The 22,308-nt window shown below is 48.9% G+C and overlaps 1 protein-coding gene across 1 annotated transcript; it reads right to left on the minus strand.

The window, feature by feature from the left end:
• Positions 1-211: 211 nt before the first annotated feature.
• LOC123151958 (uncharacterized) lies at positions 212-11,359 on the minus strand. Its single transcript, XM_044571584.1, has 6 exons — positions 11,244-11,359; positions 10,707-10,827; positions 9,449-9,556; positions 5,095-5,274; positions 852-1,062; positions 212-697 (listed from the first exon to the last, which is right to left on the minus strand). Exons 1-6 carry the CDS (start codon positions 11,357-11,359, stop codon positions 378-380), a joined length of 1,056 nt encoding a protein of 351 aa, XP_044427519.1. The 3' UTR covers positions 212-377.
• Between the last annotated feature and the right edge of the window lie 10,949 nt (positions 11,360-22,308).

Here is a 22,308-nt window from a genome sequence, read left to right on the forward strand (position 1 = left end):
CTATTTTCCAATAACCTAGAATGAGCGCGCGCTGCATTTTAGCGCGACTGCTGGAGCGGGCGCAGCGCGCCGTGTCAAACCAGCCGATGCGCGCGCGGTATATGTGTTTTTTTGCGTGCGGCGCGACCGGCGTCTGTTGGAGATGCTCTTAATGGGTTTAATAATTTGGTTGTGTCCGTTCGAATGCAGAAGTCAAGCCAGTACAAGTGGCTGGTGGGAAATTTCCAGATACCAAGTTATAAACGTATGCTTTAATCCGAACACGCGATCCACCGGAAAGAAAAAGTGAAATATCAATCACAAGCAGCGATACCAAAAGCACAAACCAAAATAAAAAAAGCGATACCAGAAGCATACTACGGACGTACGTACACACTTCACCAGACGCTGATGCTGGCAAGGAGAGCATGCGTCACCACGAGCGCGCCAAGGCCTGCGACGACGTTACCCCCGGCAGACGTGGTGGGCGGCGCGGCTACGGGACCGGTGGACGCGGCGACCACGTCGACCCTGATCTTCATTCCGCTGTCGCAGTGGCCGGTGAGGCCGCAGAGGAAGTAGCGCGTGCCGACGGTGGTGAGCGCGACGACGTCGTTGCCGGAGCGGAAGGCGGAGACGTTGTTTGCGCTGGAGCAGGCGTCGTAGCCGGCCTTGCCCACCTCCACCACGTCGTGCAGCTCTCTCGAGTACGTAAACGCTGCAGCACAGCGCGCGCAGGAGAAGAGGTTAAATAAAAAGGCTTTGTTAATGCCCTAAAAAAGGCTTTGTTAACTTCGGTCACTTTAGTCTAAACTGCGCAATGGGTGTGTGAGTTAATTAATCGGTACTGTTAGTTAGTGCGGCTAGCTTACTGATGTTGTCGCCGGGGTGGAACGTCCTGGCGGCGACCCACTCAGCATAGTCCGTGTGCATGTCCCACAGCCCATCCGGCGCCCCCACCGTGTAACTTGTCGCAGCCGTGGCCACCCGAGCAACAGTCACGGCGGCCAGCACCGCCGCCAGGGCCATCGCCAGTGCCCGCCGCCGCCTGATCTCCATCTCTGCTGATCGATCGGCTGGAACCTGGAAGAGTCAAGCAGAACAGAACGGGGAGAGACAGAAAGGAGTTAGCATGCAATGCCTAGCTAGCAGCTCTTCGCTTAGCGCTGATATATAAATCCATGCAATCAATTGGATTAGCTAGATCGAGCGAGCAGTTAATTGCAGTTACGTACAATGTCGCGTGTGGTTGTTGCTGGGTCATGTCATGCTCATATCTAGCTATCCATGGACAGTGGCCCGTGCACGCAACTAGCTAGCTAGCGTAACAAGAGGATCAGGGCGATTAACTAAGTGGGCTATCCATGGACGGTGGCCCGTGCCGTCCGATGAAGAAATCTAATGCCCTGGGATGAGCATCAAATCAGATCATATCGATTGCATTAAGTGCTAGCGAGAAAATGTGAGCGAGGGTGTTCTAACTTCAGACCAGCTGCACTGCAGATGCTCTCCTTTTGGAGAAACACTGCAGGTGTAGGTTGGTATGTACGGCATGCACTTCTGCTTTTCACAACTGGCACTGACTAGCTAGAGAGGTCGATCCCATTAAAAAAAAGCTAGATGGATGTAGAGTCAAATTTAGAAATCTTCTATGTCCAAATATCTAGCCTTTATTAAGTTATTTTTCTTAACATGCAAGCATGCTACCTCGACATGGTGAAAAATCACAAAATTGGCCCTTTGGCCAAAGTTCAGCACAAAATGGCCCTATTTTAAAAATATTTCATAAAATGGCCCTACGCCATGCTAGATAACATAACGCCTTGGTCAACGGCGTCGTGCGCGTCGGCGCTGACTGCCACGTCGGCTTGGCCTTGGGCCCATGACGCCTCGGCCCAGGGCGCTATGGGCTGTACCACGACGCCCCGCCCCGGGGCGCCATACCCCTTCACTACATCGTCGCACGAGCCCCTCTGCTCTGTGTTTTTTCTTTCTCTCCTCTTTCTGTTCTTTCCCCACCCATGGTGCCCCTCAAATCGCCCCTCCCTCTCCCCACTCAAGTGCTGCGGATCTGAGCCGAAGATCGGTGGATCCGGTTGCCCTTCGAATCCTCAAGGTATTCTCCTCCCTTTCCCCTCTTTCTATTGGTTGAAATCTCTCCATTTGATTGATTTGGATGAAACCCTAGTTCATTCTTTTGTTGAAATGAAAAGTGGATTTTGGTGTGATAATGTAGGGATTAGTGTGATTTAGGATATGTATGGCTTACAATGTGTATGATATAGGATTATTATGAAAGTGCTATGAATTTGGTTAGGATATGTACGCACATATATATGGTGTATGGAAGAATTAGTGCAAATATATGGTGTATTATGTTGTAGAAAATTATATGCACATATATGGTGTATGGAAGAAGAATTAGTGTAGAAATTTTGCACATGTATGTATGTTTTTGCACTAGTGCGGATATTTGCAAATGACAACGGGGCTTACCATATACATTTGTAATTTGCAGGATGGCTTCTCTTATCCATCCATCGTATGATCAATTGCATCGTGCACGGTTCATGGCAGATGAAGGTGACCTGAGGTCCGGTTCGGTTCATGACAAGATGAAGTATGACGAGCGATACACGGAGTATATCCGGAAGACCGGGCTTCTCCCTTTCATCTCACTCGTGTCTCGTTCAATGCCGAAGATGAACCCTTGTGCGATCACGGCACTCGTTGACCGATGGTGCCCTGAGACACATACTTTTCACTTCTATGCTGGGGAGATGACTGTCACTTTGCAGGATGTTTCTCTGATCACTGGACTTCCCATCAAAGGAGAGCCTATTTGTTTTAGCACAGATTTTGATGGATGGCGTGAGATTGTGGTTGGACTCATAGGGAGGGAGTCGGGGGTACATGGGAAGTCCGCCGGTGCAAGTTATCATTGGATTGCTGAACACTTTGGGGAATGCCTGGCTGATGTGGACGATGAAACAGTGTAGCAGTATACCAGGGCATACTTGTGGTATGTAGTCAGCCGGACTCTTTTCTTTGATGGCACTGGCGTGAACGCTTCCTTTATATGGCTTAAGCTATTTGCTGGGTGGGAGCATGGACTCAGTTGGGGTACGGCGGCGTTGGCTTATTTGTATCGTCAGGTAAGTAGTTTTGCTTATAATATTGTGTTCACCATGTAGAAATTTTCTCTAGTTTTTAATGACATATTTCTTGTTTATGTGTAGCTGGACGAGGCGTGCCGTAGGGGTGCGAATCCAAGAAACGTTGTAGAGTCAAAGGAAGCCAACATCGGTGGTCCGATGCTTCTATTATCGATCTGGAGTTGGGAGCACTTGCCAGTGGGGCGGTCGACACCAAAGGGTTACGACCGGTGGGATGATCATCATGACCCGGACCGTATGCCTACATGGGCGTATAAGTGGGACAAGGTTGAAGGTTTTGTTGGCAGTTCAAAGACCATGTATTTGCACTACCGCAACAAGCTTGACATCATGACCCCGGAGCAGGTTATCTTAGTAGCCTCTTGCTTTGTCTTTTCAGTTTGTTCGGTTTTCCAAAAATCATATTAACAATGTAGTTTTTTCTTAATCTTTGTTTATAGGTTACCTGGGAATCGTACGGAACGGAGGGCAATATTGGTAGGGGAGCTGGTTTTATTAGTTTCAGACTTAACCCAAAGTGTCTACAGGAAGCACACTTATGGCAGATGTGTTGCTCGTTGATTTGTTATTATGTTGTTGAGTTTTATCAACCACAACGAGTTATGACACAGTTTGGCTTATTTCAAGAGACCCCGCCAAAGTACAAAGACACCTCGCTACATTTGCATAGGTAAGTGCTTAGCACTTCAAATGCTTTCTCCATTGTTTTCAAGATAGTAACACAAATGCAATTGTCAAATGCTATGCAGTCTTGACAAGATGAAGCAGAAGAGTATAAAAAAATGGGATCGAGAGCATGACATGTATATCCAGGAGTTCAAGCACAAGTTCAATAAGATTGAGCTTTCATTGCATCAACCGACTTCTAAGCCTCCCCCACGGCCTTTTGATACGGAAGCATTCAACAATTATCTTGTGTGGTTTCGTTCCGTTGCCCGTACTCAACTTAACGCGCCCGCATTTCAGCCAGGGGACGTATTACATGAACCCAATCCAGGTTTTGATCGGATGGCCAATATGGAGTACAACACGCTTATTAGAGATGGTAGAAGGTATGAATTGGCGCCAACTATCCGCTTTGTGGTAAGTTACCGTTATATCTATATGCTTGCCTACATTGTGCCAAAGGACCCGGTGATCGAGGCCGCCTCAGAGGAGGAGGAAGAGGAGGTGGAGGTGCCGCTACAGAGGAGAAGGCGCTTAGTGAAGGGGAAGGATGCTGCACCGGCTAAGAGGGGGAAAGGAAGGAAATGATGCATTTGTGGTGAACTATGTATGATACTTGATGCATTTGTGGTGAACTATGTATGAAACTTTGTCTCGAACTATGTATGAAACTTTGTCTCGAACTATGTCTGAGACTTGATGCATTTGTGGTGAACAATGCATGAAACTTGATGCATTTGTGATGGTTCTCTTCCACTTAATGTTCTTGAAGCATCAGCAAAAACTCCAGCAACAGCAGCAGCAGTACTCAGCAAATAGCCAGCAGCAGCATCAGCAAAGAACTAGTTGACAGCATGGCGCCACGGGGCAGGGCGCCATGCCTGTTGCCAATATGACGCCCTGGGTCAGGGCGCCATGCCTGTTGACAGCATAACGCCCTGGGGCAAGGCGCCATGCCTGTTGGCTGCAGAAACGGCTAAGGACCCAAATTTTGCTCCTGTGATGTTCAGGGCGTCATGCTAATTAATTCAGCGTGCCATGCATGGCGCCCAAGGTAGGGCGATGTGCATACTTACATGACACCCTTTCCCAGGGCGCCATGGTACTGCACATTTTTTTAACAGAAATAAGACATCAAATCATACATAAGTTCACACATAAATGCCGGACATAGAAAGTTTCATGGACATACAAACGGTTCATGTCACACATAAATGCGGGACATACAGAAGGATCACGCCATACATAAGTTCACACATTCCACACACCTAACATGACCAACACATACATAAGATTCACGCCCCAAGCCAGTAAGCACGGCCACGTCCTCGAGCTCCACTATCACCACGGCCACGTCCTCGAGCTCCGTCGTCACCACGGCCATGTCCTCGAGCTCCACCGTCACCACGACCACGTCCTTGAGCTCCACCGTCACCACGGCCACGTCCTCGAGCTCCACCGTCATGTAACGCCCTGTATGTAACTTGCCATATTTGTATTCCAACTCTTGCCATTTTCGGCACTAAGTTATGAGATTCGTGGTTGGGTTCTTATCTTGTTTTTGCTTTTTGTCCATGTCATGCATTTCATATCATGTCATCATGTGCATCGCATTTGCAAACATGTTCGTCTCATGCATCCGAGCATTTTCCCCGTTGTTCGTTTTGCGATCCGGCGCTCCTACGTCCTCCGGCGCCTCCTTTTGTCTTTTTTTCGTGAGCGGGTGTTAAACTTTCTTGAAATGGACCGAGACTTTCCAAGCGGCCTTGGTACACCATCGGTAGACCGCCTGTCAAGTTTCATGTCATTTGGAGTCCGTTTGATACTCCAACGGTTAATCGGGAAACCATAAAGGCCTCGTGTGTGTGTTGCAGCCCAACACCCCTCCAAAGTGGCCCAAAACCCATCCAACCCCCTCCATCCTCTCGGCCGTTTGATCACGATCGCGTGGCCAAAAACTGCACCTCTTTTGGACTCTCCTAGCTCCCTCTAACTATAAATAGGTGCTCCCCTCCGAAATACTCGCGCAGAGAAACCCTAGATCTTCCCCTCTCGCCCGTCGGACATGTCCGGGCGGAGCCGGACGTGTCCGCCGCCGCGCCTGTCCAACAGGGGCTTGCCACGTGTCCCACCGGTTCCACCCCGCGCCGTTGGCCCACCAGGCCCGCGCCCGGCCCCCACGAGCCCATCTGTGCGCCGCCGCCCGCGCGTCTCCCCCGCCGCCCGATCCGGTTCGCGCCGCCGCCCGAGACCTCACCGTTGGCGCGCAGCTCTGCCACCTTGCCTTCTCACCAGAGATCCTCCACGCCGGCTCCTTCGCGCCTACGTCGGCAACCGCACCGCCACCTCGGTCTCCGCCGTCGCCGGTGACTCCTCTGGCCAGATCCGGGCAGGAGCCGCCCGGAACCGCCGTTTACTCGCCGACCCCGGCCACCACCGCCTCGCCGGAGTGCGTGCGCCGCCGCCTCGTTTCGCGGACCCAACGAACCCTAGATCTGTCCGGAGAGGTCTATTTTCTCTAAGTCATTTTTCCTGTTCATGTTTTCATGCCCTGTTTGACATGCCATAACTTCTCATCCGTAGCTCCGTTTCACGCGTGTGATATATCAAAATGTTCGTTAGAATGTGCTCTTCATTTTGTTCCAGTGCACCATGCTTGTTTGGGTCCATCTTTATGCCCTAATGACTGTTTCAAAAGTGCTTCATAATGTCAGTTCCTGTTACTTAGCAGATCTTGAGCATTTGTCATTTTTGCCATGATTATTGTGTGCTGCATATGAACTTGAGCCCTACATGTGTTTTGGGCTATGCCATACCATCTTTATTGGGGTGTATGCCATGTATTTTTGTGATCAATGTGGTGACTAGCACATGCATGCAAAGTAGCTCTCGTGATGTTGCTGATTTCGGGGACTTAGAATTTCACTAAGTCATTTCCCTGATATTATTTTTATGCCATGTGTTCATGTTGCTACAAAGAGATCCATGCCTATTTTGAGTATGTTCAGTAAGGATGATTTGGGAATATGGTTGTGCTCTATCCATCCATGTCCTTGTTTGCATTTATGGAGTAACCTAGCATGAATCAATCTTGCTCTACTTTTGCTATAAAATGTTCCTGGTAGATTGTTTACGTGTTAATCAAATTTGCCAAGGTTGTTGTAGTTGATCCATGCATTCTATGAGATTGTTCTTGCCATGTTTAGCTTCTTGATCATGTATTCTTGTTGGGTGTATGCTTAGTTTGTCATGCAATGCCTTGTGTTGAGTTCGCAAACATGCCTACATAATTCTGCTTTTGCCATGTCGAGTTTTCTGCTAAGTCTGAATCTGTTAACGAAACTTGCTATGTTTACATGGGTGCCATCATATTTTCTGATCTTTTTTGGCTTATGGTCAGTAAGGCACTTTTGTTATATGATTTGAGTAGATTCATTCCATGCCTTACTTTGCTATGTCCTGGTCTGTAGCATGTTGTTATCTTGCTCTAAACTTTGCTTCCTGATGTTAATTCCTGACATGTTATTTTCATTAAGTCTGTGATACTGTTATCTTTTGCACTTTTGCCATGCTTGTTTGGACCTGCTATTGTGTGATTTAGCCGTAGCTCAGTGTTCATTTTTTGTTAAGCATCTTGAGAAGATCACTGCCATGTGCTTTGTTGCTATGTTGGAGTGCAGTAGCTTAGTTTCTTGTTGCATTTTAGATGGCATCGTGTTGTTAATCGCAAAATTGTGCCATTATTGTTTTGCTTGCCATTTGCAAACCGTGCATCAAATCAACTCATCTTTCCAGCGGCGCACTTGGTTTGCCAAGTTGAGGCCTGGTTCAATCTTTTCCTTTTGGAGCACGCATATGCATTGCATATCACATCCCGCATATCATGCCATGTTTTGCATCATGTTGCTTGCACATTGCACCGTGGTTGATTGTGTTTCCCTTTGCTTGTGTTCTTGCCTTGGGTAGAGCCGGGAGATGAGTACGTGATCGAGGAACCCGTTGAGTACACTTACGAGGATCAAGCTTACGTCAACTCGGAGAACTTTGCAGGCAAGATGACCATACCCTCGAAATCACTTCTATCTTTGCTAGCTAGTTGCTCGCTCTATTTCCATGCCGCGATACCTACCACTTGCTTATCATGCCTCCCATATTGCCATGTCAAGCCTCTAACCCACCTTGTCCTAGCAAACTGTTGTTTGGCTATGTTACCGCTTTGCTCAGCCCCTCTTATAGCGTTGCTAGTTGCAGGTGATGATGGAGTTTGTTCCTTGTTGGAACATGTTTATTGTTGGGATATCATTTTATATCTTGTTTACTTTAATGCACCTATATACTTGGTAAAGGGTGGAAGGCTCGGCCTTATGCCTGGTGTTTTGTTCCACTCTTGCCGCCCTAGTTTCCGTCATACCGGTGTTATGTTCCATGATTTTGCGTTCCTTATGCGGTTGGGTTATAATGGGAACCCCTTGACAGTTCGCCTTGAATAAAACTCCTCCAGCAAGGCCCAACCTTGGTTTTACCATTTACCACCTAGCCTTTTTCCCTTGGGTTTCGTGGACTCAAGGATCATCTTTATTTTAACCCCCCGGGCCAGTGCTTCTCTAAGTGTTGGTCCAAACTGGGCGATGTCCGGCGCCCCCTGGGCAACCAGGGTCTATGTCAACCGACGTCTTGCCAATCCGGTATGCCCTGAGAACGAGATATGTGCAGCTCCTATCGGGATTTGTCGGCACATTCGGGTGGCTTTGCTGGTCTTGTTTTACCATTGTCGAAATGTCTTGTAACCAGAATTTCGAGTCTGATCGGGTCGTCCTGGGAGAAGGAATATCCTTCGTTGACCGTGAGAGCTTGTGATGGGCTAAGTTGGGACACCCCTGCAGGGTTTTGAACTTTCGAAAGCCATGCCCGCGGTTATGGGAAGATGGGAATTTGTTAATATCCGGTTGTAGAGAACTTGACACTTAACTTAATTAAAATGAATCAACAGCGTGTGTAACCGTGATGGTCTCTTTTTGGCGGAGTCCAGGAAGAGAACACGGTCTCGTGTTATGCTTGAACGTAAGTAGTTTAGGATCACTTCTTGATCATGATAGCTTATCGACCGTGCCTTGCTTCTCTTCTCGCTCTCATTTGCGTAAGTTAGCCACCATATATGCTAGTGCTTGCTGCAGCTCCACCTCACTACCTTTTCCTACCCATAAGCTTAAATAGTCTTGATTGCGAGGGTGTGAGATTGCTGAGTCCCCGTGACTCACAGATTACTTCCAAAACCAGATGCAAGTGCCGATGATGCCAGTCCAGGGGATGCGACCGAACTCAAGTGGGAGTTCGACGAGGATTCAGGACGTTACTATGTTTCCTTTCCAGACGATCAGTAGTGGAGCCCAGTTGGGGCGATCAGGGATCTTTTGCATTTGGGGTTGTCTTTATTTTGGTTCCGTAGTCGGACCTTGATTGTATTCTGGATGATGTAATGCTATATTTATGTATTGTGTGAAGTGGCGATTGTAAGCTAAGTCTTTATCTCTTTCTTATCCAGTACATGGAATGTGTAAAGATTACCCCTCTTGCGACATGCCTACTATGCGGTTATGCCTCTAAGTCGTGCTCCGACACGTGGGAGATATAGCCGCATCGTGGGTGTGACACATCACCACGGCCACGTCCTCGAGCTCCACCGTCACCACGTCCACGTCCTCGAGCTCCACCATCACCACGGCCGCGTCCTTGAGCTACACCATCACCATGGCTCACACCACCATCACCACCATCACCATCTCGTTTTGATCTCTTTCTTTTGCCCCTTGAGATACAACCTCTACTATCGTGCCCCTCGTTGTTACATTCACCGCAACGGCTGATATCACGAGGCTCTGTGAAATGTTGGCTCCCCCATTCCTTACGGAATCCACCACCCCAATCAATGTCACCCAAGAAACGCTTTGTCTTTCGTCTTCCACGTGTCACCACCTTCATTTCCAAATCAGGGTATAGTGGGGGTCCATGGTATTCCGGCCATTTAGATTGGTCTAGATAGGGATGGAACCTCGCAGCCCATGTATTTTTGACCGCATTGATCGAATACTCCACCAATCTTACATTGTTGGTTATGTTGGCACTCACATTTCTAGTGCGAGATGCAGCTATCAAGTGAGAGCACGGGAGATGATACAATGTAGGCCTCTTGCATGAACACGCGCCCATCTTAAGATAAACCTTGAAGGAGCCACCTCCATATGGCACGCCGTCACGCGACATTCCACCGTGCTCATCAACTTGGTAAATCAATTCTATGTTATCCAAGGACTGGATTTTGTGTGAATCCGCCTTCCTTGCTTGGTATTCCATCCAATTGTCGACCTTTGGTGGATACTTGTACATCTTTTTGGCCTTGTTTTTCCCGGACATCAAGTTGGATGTTTCTTCACTATACTTTTGAAAATAGACATTCAACTTCTGGAATGTATACTCTACTATTGTTGTCACCGGCAATGCACGGACACCCTTTAGCACCATGTTGAAACATTCAGCCATGTTGTTTGTCATGTCACCGTACCTCACTCCATCATTGTCAAAATCTCGTGCCCACTTTCCTTTATCGACAAGATTCCTATTTAGGAAATCTTTGCCACCATTGTTTGCTTTGGCATACACTTTGTCCCACAATTTCTCAAAATGTCTAGTGGTGAATGCGAGACAACAATCATGAAGAAGGTCAGACAATTCCTTGTCTCCACATGCTCGGTAAAAGTTGGAAACAAAATGCCTCATGCACCACCTATGGTGCACGCGAGGATGTCTTGGAATGTCAATCTCCACTGCATTGAGTATCCCTGGGTGGCGGTACGAGATGATGCAAACCTCTCTTTCAGGTCCAATTACCTTGGTCCTCACTAGATTAAGAAACCACTCCCAGTTGTCATTGTTCTCCGCCGACACCAAAGCAAACGCCAATGGAACCAATTTGTCACAACCATCATTAGCCACGGTGTTGGGGATATAGCTATCAGTTATGACCCGCCCGGGAGGGGCCGGGTCAGCCCAGTGGCAGGTTACAAAGAAAGCTCAGTAAACATTCAAGACAATAGTTTATTAAATCTTATAGAAGGCCCAAGGGCCTAGAGGCATCTTAAGGCCCAATATTGTAAACTGACGTATGTAAGGAAAGACTTGTAAAGAAAGGCATGTAAAGGAAGTCACCGAGCCGGGCACGATTATGAGCCGGGCGGGACTCTGTAAGCCACCAGGCGTCAACCCGTGTATATAAGGGGACGACTTGGTGGCGGCTTAGGGCAGGAAACAAGAGATCGATAACCAAGATGGCGAGTTAAGCCTCTTCGTGATCGAAACCCCAGCAATACCAACACAACTAGACGTAGGCTTTTACCTTCATTTTAAGGGGACGAACTAGTATAAAACCTCTCGTGTCCTTTGTCCCGATTAACCCCTTTAAGCTTCCTAGTTGCGATGGCCCTATGACTAAGTCCTTTTGCTAGGACATCTGCCCTGACAATTCCACGACATTTGGCGCCCATCGTGGGGCCAGCGCATGGTGAATTTGAGTTCTTGAAGGGCAACTTCGAAGGGCTCAAGGGGTACGCTGTAGGCCGGATGACCAAGAGTCATCACGGCAAGCTCTACATCGATGACGAAGGCTGGGGCCCCGAGGCCGGCTCAATCGAGTACAGGTACTGGGTCCCCTTCGACGGAATTCACGTCTTCATTGGCCGGATCGGCGAGTCAGGCCCTGAGCCGGACGTCCACACCAACCTCGTCGAAACAGCTCAGCGCGCGAGGACTGCCCGTGTTCAATCTTTCGTGAAGCATGCCTTTGTAGGTTGCGTCCACGGCGGTGGATACTCTGAAGGATCAGTGGAGGGCCGTGAGACGGTCGTCTGTTCTGACACTGCATCATCAACGGGCGAGACAGACTCTTTGTACCAGCTGCAGGATGGCATGCTCGGGGGTTGTTCCGATGGCAGCAGTATTCCGGACCCCCTTGAGCCGCCAAATTTGGCCGGAGTCTTCATGGCAGGAACACAGCCCGGGCATAACTCCACAGCGGCAGCAGCAACAGCTACCGGGTCTGCCGTAGCCGGGTCAGGAGACCCCGTGCGCCCCCCGGCTCAGATTCTAATGGACCTCATGGATAAATTGACGACTCTGTTGACTACCGTGGTAGAGCCGGCAGATAAAGCCCAGCATGACGCAGAGGTGGCGCGCGTACGTGAAGAGATGGTACAGGCTAAAGAAAATCTGGCAGCAGAAGAAATCAGGATGGTAGCGGAGCGGGCGGCTTTGGACGTTCGTGCTTAACAGCTTCAAGCGGAGACCTTCCGGCTCTTGGTGGATCTGAACGCGTCAAACGAGGTCATGAGAAGAAGGCATCAGAAAACTCAGTCATGTTTACCTCTGATGCTCGATCCTAGGAACCTTTTTCATACACCCGGAGCTGGGGGAAGCAACCCGCCGGAGGTAAACCGGATCACGACACCCGGCGCGCCGGTCCAACCACGCGCCATGGAACCACCTCGTGTAGTTACCGCTCCACCTCATTACGTACCAACACCGCCGGGTCACTTCTCCAATCCCTTGGAAAACCTCATTGCAGCGTCAGCTCGTTTGGCGGCTCTCCCGATGGAGGGTGACTCACTGGCGGCGGTCGAAACACGAAGGGTGAGAGAATTCTTCGAACAGCTCTGGCACAGTAGGACGCGTACTCCTACAGTCGAGACAGGATCCATTCAACTTCTCGCCCAAGCCGGAGCCCGAGCTACAGTAGGCATATGGATTCAACTGACATGTCAAGCAATGCTCAATGCCGCAACCGGCCACATACGTATGAGCCGGTGTAGGCTAGAGCCCTTAACTTGGCAGATCAGGAGAGGATCCGACAAGAGGCGGAGCGAGCGGTTCAACTGGCAGCAGAGCAGGCGGCTCATCAGACTTTTCCGGCTTATCCAGCAACCTCGGTTGAGACAGGAGTGGCCACAAAAACCGGAGGTGTCCCTTGCCTGGTGCCGGCCATACGTAATGAGCGTTTGCCAAAAGACTTCAAGGGGCCTCGTAAAGTGCCTAATTACACGGCCAACTTGCAGCCTGGGGCTTGGATTGAGAGTTATGAGATGGCTATGGAGTTGTTGGAGGTCAGCGACGCAACAATGGCTAAGTATTTCACAATGATGTTGGATGGAACAGCTCGTACTTGGTTGAAGGGGTTGCCCCCCAATTCTATCGGCTCATGGGCGGAGTTGAAGGCCCGGTTCATCCAAAACTTCAAAGACACGTGTAAGCAGTCTATGTCGATTGTGGACCTGACTAATTGTAAGCAAGAGGACGGTGAATCTACAACCCATTGGGTGCGCCGGGTCAAGGAGATAATACATTCGTCTGATAAGATGGATGCCGGCTCAGTAGTCTTGATGTTGGAGAAAAACTACCGTTTTGAACCTCTGAAGCAGAAGTTGGGGCGGCTCAAACGTGACTGCAATGACATGGGCCAGTTGATGGCGGCTCTCGTCAAGTATGCTGATTCTAATAGTACCAAAGACCCGGTGTCTGATGAAGAAAAGGCAGCGAAGGGAAAGAAGAACGGCAATGGAAAGGGCCACCAGCATAACCCGGCAAATCAAGTGGATAATAAATGTAAGGCTAATGAGTTTGTCGCTAACACCAATGCACAGGGCGGCAATCAATGGCGCAAGGGCAAGCAACCCCCTCGGTCGGGCGGGTCAGGTCCCACCCTTGAGCAACTATTGAATGAGCCTTGTCCAAGACACGTCACCCGGGAGAAGCCAGCCACCCACTTGTGGAAAGATTGTACGATCATGAAGGCATTTAAAAATTCAAACACGTTTGATGGAGGTCACGGCCCGAGCATCGGTTCAAGTGGAGGCGGTTTCCATGGCCCGGGCGCCGGCTCAGGTGGAGGAGGATTTCACGGTCAGGGCCATCCTGGTAACCAAGGAGGATATAATCCACAACCCGGCCAAGGTAATCAGCAGCAACAGTCCGGATATCAGAGTAACCCAAAACAGTTGAATAGTGGGCAATACCATGTGTTTACCACTAGTTTATGTAAGAGGGACCAAAAGCTTCACAAGAGGGTCGTCAATGTCGTTGAGCCAGCGATTCCACGTTACTTACGTTGGTCAGAGTAGCCTATTGTGTGGAGCAGAGAGGATCACCCACCCCGGGTTGATAATCCGGGTCACTTGGCCTTGGTAGTGGCGCCTCAGGTTGGTGGATATAAATTCACTAAGGTACTCATGGATGGAGGCAGCAGCACCAACATCCTCTACTATGAGACGTTCCGCCGGATGGGGTGACTGATAAGAGTCTTAAGCAATCCAACACTGTGTTTCACGGTGTGGTACCTGGTAAGTCGGCATACACAGTTGGTAAAATTGAACTGGAAGTAGCCTTTGGGGATGAGTATGACTCCAGAGCAAAAAAATTAACCTTTGAGGTGGTTAAGATCAAAAACCCATATCATGCTCTGTTTGGACGGCCAGCTTATGCCAAGTTCATGGCTCGGCCGTGTTATGTGTATTTGCAGCTCAAGATACCGGGTTATAAGGGCACCATTATAGTACATGAAAGCCGGAAAATAGCCTTGGAGTGTGAAGAAGGTGATGCTACCTATGCTGAGTTTGTTTGTGCAACAGAGGAGTTAAAGTTTTATAAGGATCATGTTGACCGGTAGACATGACGTCTTTAAAGAAACCAACGACGGAGCATGAGCCGGTGTTGAAGTTCAAATCAGTTGATGACACCAAGATGATTGACTTTGTGCCTGGCGACTCGTCCAAGCAGTTCATCATCAGTGCAAACTTGGATCCGAAATAGGAAAGCGCGCTCATCGAGTTCATCCATGAGAACCGGGACATCTTTGCATGGAAACCTTCCGACATGCCGGGTGTCTCGAGGGAACTCGCTGAGAACACTCTCAATATTGATCCAAAGTTTAAACCTATTAGACAGTTTCTCCGATGGTTCAATGAAGAAAGGCGCAAGGCCATTGGAGAAGAGGTGGCCCGGCTGTTGGTGGCCGGGTTCATTGCGGAGGTCTTTCACCCAGAGTGGTTAGCTAACCCGGTGCTTGTACTCAAAAAGAACGGCACCTGGCGTATGTGTGTGGATTACATCGATTTAAACAAGGCTTGTCCGGCTGACCCTTTTGCCCTCCCCCGTATTGATCAGATCATCGATGCTATGGCGGGTTGCGCACGTTTGAGTTTCTTGGATGCTTATTTAGGTTATCATTAGATCAAGATGGCAGTAAAGGATCAGGAGAAGACAGCTTTTATCACTCCTTTTGGAGCTTTCTGCTATGTGTCTATGCCTTTTGGGCTTAAGAGTGCCCAGGCGACTTATCAACGGTGTGTGCAGAATTGTCTTCACGATCAAGTTGGGCGTAATGTTCATGCTTATGTGGATGATATAGTGGTAAAATCCAGGAAAGAGGAAACCTTGGTCGCAGATCTGAAAGAGACCTTCGCTAACCTCTGGGTCTACAAAATGATGCTTAACCCGGCTAAGTGTGTTTTTGGAGTCCCAGCCGGCAAGCTCTTGGGTCTTTTGGTGTCCAACCGAGGTACTGAAGCTAAACCGGAGAAAATTAAAGCAATCACATCCCTGGCCAAACCAACATGTATCAATGACGTTCAACGGCTGGTGGGTCGAGTTGCTGCTTTGAGCCGGTTCATAAGCCGGTTAGGGGAGAAGGTGATGCGTTTGTATCAGATAATGAAGAAAACGGATGATTTTGTTTGGAGTGATGCTGCAAACTCTGCTTTTGAGGATCTGAAGACACAGCTTGCAGAGCCGCCGGTTCTTGCTGCTCCAATTGAAAAAGAGCCGCTGTTGTTATACGTAGCCGCCAACTCACGAGCTGTTAGTGTGGCGATTGTGGTGGAGTGCAAGGAGGTTGGTAAGGAGCATCTGGTTCAATGGCCGGTTTACTATGTCAGTGAGGTGTTAATTGAATCCAAACAACGGTATCCACATTGGCAGAAGCTCGTATATGGGGTGTTCATGGCGAGCCGGAAACTTAAACATTATTTTCAGGATCACCCAATCACTGTGGTTAGCTCTGCTCCTTTGGGAGACATCATTCAAAACAGAGAAGCCACTGGACGAGTCGCCAAGTGGGCCATTGAGCTTGGGTTGCATGGGTTGAAGTATGTACCACGTACTGCGATCAAGTCTCAAGCACTAGTTGATTTTATTAATGACTGGACAGAGATGCAGATGCCGGAAGAGAAACCAGACAACACATATTGGACTATTCACTTTGATGGGTCCAGACGACTGGAAGGATCGGGGGCTGGAGTTGTTTTAACCTCCCCTCGAGGTGACAAATTTTGTTATGTGTTGCGGCTGATGTTTCCTTGCACTAACAACGCGGCGGAATATGCAGCCTTGCTCCATGGTCTTCGAGTGGCCAAAGAGACGAGCCTGAGCCAGGTCCGGTGTCTTGGCGACTCAGATTTAGTGGCTCAACAAGTATCAGGCAAGTGGGATTCCAAAGATCCTCTCATGGCGGCTTATCACCACGAAGTTGATGCTGTTGCGGGGCATTTTAAAGGTTATCAGGTGGAGCACATTGACCGTAGGAAGAATGAAGCGGCTGATGCTTTAAGCCGGTTGGGATCTCAGCGTAAGCCGGTGCCACCTAACACCTTTTTGGATGTTTTGCATAACCCGTCTGTTAAGTTACCCACAGAAGAAGATCTAGCCGTTTCTTACCCGAAGGCACAGTTGGTGGCGGCTCTTCATGTCATCCCAGATTGGACAGTGTCGTTCTTGGCTTACATGACCCGGGGAGAGTTGCCAGCGGATGAGACCCTAGCTCGACAGATAACCCGGCGGTCTAAGTCAATGACGATTTCTGATGGAGAACCATACCATCGCAGCGTCTCTGGAGCGTTTCAGCGGTGTGTTTCCCCCGAAGAAGGTCAAGAAATACTTCGTGAGATCCATGAAGGCTATTGTGGTCATCACGCTGGGTCAAAATCTCTGGTGGCCAAGGCTTTTCGTCACGGTTTTTACTGGTTGACGGCTCACGCCGATGCAGAGGATCTGGTCAGCAGATGTGATGGATGTCAAAAGTTCGCACGAAGAGCACATGTGCCGGCTCAAGAACTCCGGATGATTCCAATCACTTGGCCATTTGCGGTCTGGGGGCTTGACATGGTGGGACCTTTTAAAAGGTCTAAGGATAAAAAGACACATCTTTTAGTGGCAGTTGATAAATTCACAAAGTGGGTTGAGGCAGAGCCGGTGAGTAAGTGTGATGCGGCCACGGCGGTTCAGTTCATGTAAAAGGTGATCTTCCGTTTTGGTTTTCCACACAGCATTATCACTGACAATGGCACTAATCTATCCCAAGGGGCTATGGAGGAGTTTTGTCAACGTGAGCATATTCGGCTTGATGTTTCTTCTGTAGCTCATCCTCAATCCAATGGTCAAGCTAAGAGAGCAAATCATGAAATTTTATAAGGTCTCAAACCCCGGCTTATGGTTCGTTTACAGCGAACGCCGAGTTGTTGGGTAGAGGAATTACCCTCGGTACTGTGGAGTATCAACACCACACCTAACAGGTCTATAGCTTACACACCTTTCTTCATGGTGTATGGAGCAGAAGCAGTGTTGCCTAGTGACATCCGTCATGACTCGCCCCATGTGGCGGCTTATGTTGAAGCTAATAATGAACAAGCCAGTCAGGATGCACTTGACTTGTTGGATGAGGAAAGAGACTTAGCAGCGGCTCGATCAGCAATTTATCAACAGGACCTGCGCCGTTATCACAGCCGCCGGGTTAAGTCCAGGACTTTTCAGGAAGGTGACCTGGTGCTCCGGCTCATCCAGGATCTATCAAATGCACACAAGTTATCCCCACCTTAGGAAGGACCCTTTGTGGTCAGAAAGAACTTAAACAACGGGTCATATTACCTCATTGACGTTCGAGACCACAAAGACTCACATAAGTCGGAAGAGGAGACCCGCCGCCCGTGGAACATTGCTCAACTTCGTCCATAGTACACCTGAGCCACCGGCTCTCATCATGTACATACTTTAGCATTGTATATACCATGATAAGTAATAAAACATGACCATCGGTCTCTTTTCTTTTCAAAGATTACGATCTTTGCTATTTCTTATTTTCAAATGACTATTAAGGAGCTGATCATATTTGAATCAAGTCTAACCTTTTTTTGGTCTGGCTTATGATCGTATTCGAATCTAGCTGTAACTATCATGGTCACTTGGAGGCTTCCTGTTCAAACATAGGTCATATTCGAACCAAAGAGAACATAGCTGTCGTAACCCTCTTGATCGGCTCAAGTCCAAACTCACTAGGGGGCTTCTTGATCGTATCCGAATCATAGCTTAACCCCTTTTGGGTCCGACTTGGATCGTATCCGAATCAGGGTCGTTAAAAACCTCTCAAGGTCATTTGGGGGCTTGCTGTTCAAACATAGGTCGTATTTGAACCAAAGAGAACATAGCTGTCATAACCCTCTTGATCGGCTCAAGGCCAAACTCACTAGGGGGCTTCTTGATCGTATCCGAATCATAGCTTAACCCCTTTTGGGTCTGACTTGGATCATATTCGAATCAGGGCCGTTAAAAACCTCTCAAGGTCATTTGGGGGCTTCCTGTTCAAACATAGGTCATATTCGAACCAAAGAGAACATAGTTGTCGGTACCCTCTTGATCGGCGCAACGCCAAAGCCACTGGGGGCTATATGGTCGTATTCGAACCTTAGCTTAACCCCTTTGGTCCGGTTTACTGATCGTATTCGAATCAGAAACCCCCCAACCTTTAAATACAAGGTTAAATCGTATTTATTACCTGTTATTTGCCTTTTAGTTCTTTGTTGTCTCAATTTCACAAATAATTAGCATGGTCTTTTATAACGCCCTCGATGCGGCTATATCTCCACGACTTAGAGGCATAACCGCATTGAAAGCAATGTCGCAAGTGAGGTAATCTTCACACAACCCATGTAATACATAAGGGAAAAGAGTTACATAGTTGGCTTACAATCGCCACTTCACACAATTACATGAATAAAGCATTACATCATCCAAATACAATCAAGGTCCGACTACGGAACCAAAATAAAAGAAGAACCCCAAATGCGACACGGTCCCGATCGACCCCAACTGGGCTCCACTACTGATCATCAGGAAAGGAAACATAGTATCGTTGAGAGTCCTCGTCAAACTCCCACTTGAGCTCGAGCGCGTCACCTGGAGCGGAATCATCAGGCCCTGCAAGCTGGTTTTGGAAGTATCTGTGAGCCACGGGGACTCAGCAATCTCGCACCCTCGCGATCAAGACTATTTAAGCTTATGGGTAAGGTAAAGGTATGAGGTGGAGCTGCAGCAAGCGACTAGCATATATGGTGGCTAACATACGCAAATGAGAGCAAGAAGAGAAGGCAAAGCACGATCGAGAAAGTATGATCAAGAAGTGATCCTAAACAACCTACGTCAAGCATAACTCCAACACCGTGTTCACTTCCCGGACTCCGCCGGAAAGAGACCATCACAGTTACACACGCGATTGATTCATTTTAATTTAGGTCAACTTCAGGTTTTCTACAACCAAACATTAACAAATTCCCATCTGCCCATAACCACAGGCACGGCTTTCGAAAGTTCAAATCCCTGCAGGGGTGTCCCAACTTAGCCCATCACAAGCTCTCACGGTCAACGAAGGAATAGACCTCCTCCCGAGACATTCCGATCAGACTCGGTATCCCGGTTCTACAAGACATTTCGACAGGGTAAAACTAAACCAGCAACACCGCCCAAATGTGCCGACAAATCCCGATAGGAGCTGCACATATCTCTTTCTCAGGGCACACCAGATCGTCCAAACTTCCGGTAGGCCAGCCCAGAGTTGACCCTGGTGGTCACCGGCGGCTGACAAGTTGGACCAACACTCAGAGGAGCACTGGCCCCGGGGGGGTTAAAATAATGATGACCCTCAGGAGCGCGACTCCCAAGGGAAAAGAAAAGGCTAGGTGGCAAATGGTAAAACCAATGTTGGGCATTGCTAGAGGAGGTTTACTCAAGGCGAACTGTCAAGGGGTTCCCATAATAGCCCAACCGTGTAAGGAGCGCAAAATCCGGGAACATAACACCGATATGACGGAAACTAGGGCGGCAAGAGTGGAACAAAACACCAGGCATAAGGCCGAGCCTTCCACCCTTTACCAAGTATATAGATGCATTAATTAAATAAGATATATTGTGATATCCCAACAAGTAAACATGTTCCAACAAGGAACAACATCTCCATGTTCCAACAAGGAACAAACTTCAATCTTCACCTGCAACTAACAACGCTATAAGAGGGGCTGAGCAAAGCGGTAACATAGCCACACAAAGGTTTGCTAGGACAAGGTGGGTTAGAGGCTTGGTTCAACAATATGGTGTTGGGGAACGTTGCAGAAAATTAAAAAATTTCCTACGGTTTCACCAAGATCCATCTATGAGTTCATCTAAGCAACGAGTCAAGGGAGAGAGTTTGCATCTACATACCACTTGTAGATCGCGTGCGGAAGCTTGCAAGGTGATGATGGAGTCGTACTCGACGTGATTCGAATCACCGATGACCAAGTGCTGAACGGACAGCACCTCCGCGTTCAACACACGTACGGGACGGGAGACGTCTCCTCCTTCTTGATCCAGCAAGGGGAAGGAGAGGTTGAGGAAGACAGCTCCACCGGCAGCACGACGGCGTGGTGATGGTGGAGAGCAGTACTCCGACAGGGCTTCGCCAAGCACACAACGGAGGAGGAGAGGTGTTGGGGAGGGGAGGGCTGCGCCTTGGAGGGTCGTGCGGCTGCCCTCCCCTCACCCCTCTATTTATAGGGGGAAGGGAGAAGGGGGCCGGCCCCCTAGAACCCATCTAGGGGGGGTGCGGCGGCCAAGGGGAGAGGGGGAGAGGGTGGCTTGCCCCCCAAGCCAAGGGGGGCGCCCCCTCTAGGGTTCCCCTCTCAACCCTAGGCGCAAGGGCCCAAGGGAGGGGGTGCGCCCAGCCCACCAGGGGCTGGCTCCCTGCCCCATGCAGCCCATGTGGCCCCCCGGGAGGGGTGGCCCCTCCCGGTGGACCCCCGGAACCCTTCCGGTGGCCCCGGTACAATACCGGTATGACCCCGAAACTTCCCGGTGTCCGTTTGACAACTTCCCATATATAAATCTTTACCTCCAGAACCTTCCGGAGCTCCTCGTGACATCCGGGATCCCATCCGGGACTCCGAACAACATTCGGTAGTCACATACTAGTCTTCCTAATAACCCTAGCGTCACCGAACCTTAAGTGTGTAGACCCTACGGGTTCGGGAGACATGCAGACATGACCGAGATGCTCTCAGGTCAATAACCAACAGCGGGATCTGGATACCCATGATGGATCCCACATGCTCCTCGATGTTGTCATCGGATGAACCACGATGTCGAGGATTCGATCAAACCCTGTATACAATTCCCTTTGTCAATCGGTACGTTACTTGCCCGAGACTCGATCGTCGGTATCCCAATACCTTGTTCAGTCTCGTTACCGGCAAGTCACTTTACTCGTACCGTAATGCATGATCCCGTGTCCAACACCTTGGTCACATTGAGCTCATTATGATGATGCATTACCGAGTGGGCCCAGAGATACCTCTCCGTCATACGGAGTGACAAATCCCAATCTCGATCCGTGTCAACCCAACAGATACTTTCGGAGATACCTGTAATGCACCTTTATAGTCACCCAGTTACGTTGTGACATTTGATACACCCAAGGCACTCTTACGATATCCGGGAGTTACACGATCTCATGGTCGAAGGAAGAGATACTTGACATTGGCAAAGCTCTAGCAAAACAAACTACACGATCTTTTATGCTATGCTTAGGATTGGGTCTTGTCCATCACATCATTCTCCTAATGATGTGATCCCGTTATCAACGACATCCAATGTCCATAGTCAGGAAACCATGACTATCTGTTGATCACAACGAGCTAGTCAACTAGAGGCTCACCAGGGACATATTGTGGTCTAAGTATTCACACGTGTATTACGATTTCCGGATAATACAGTTATAGCATGAATAAAAGACATTTATCATGAACATTGAAATATAATAATACTTTTATTATTGCCTCTAGGGCATATTTCCAACAGTCTCCCACTTGCACTAGAGTCACCAATCTAGTTACATTGTGATGAATCGAACACCCATAGAGTTCTGGTGTTGATCATGTTTTGCACGCGAGAGAGGTTTAGTCAGCGGATCTGCGACATTCAGATCCGTGTGCACTTTGCAAATCTCTATGTCTCCATCTTGAACATTTTCACGGATGGAGTTGAAACGACGCTTGATGTGCCTGGTCTTCTTGTGAAACCTGGGCTCCTTGGCGAGGGCAATAGCTCCAGTGTTGTCACAGAAGAGTTTGATCGGCCCCGACGCATTGGG

Source organism: Triticum aestivum, chromosome 7A (genome assembly GCF_018294505.1).
Source record: "Triticum aestivum cultivar Chinese Spring chromosome 7A, IWGSC CS RefSeq v2.1, whole genome shotgun sequence".
NCBI lineage: Eukaryota > Viridiplantae > Streptophyta > Magnoliopsida > Poales > Poaceae > Triticum > Triticum aestivum.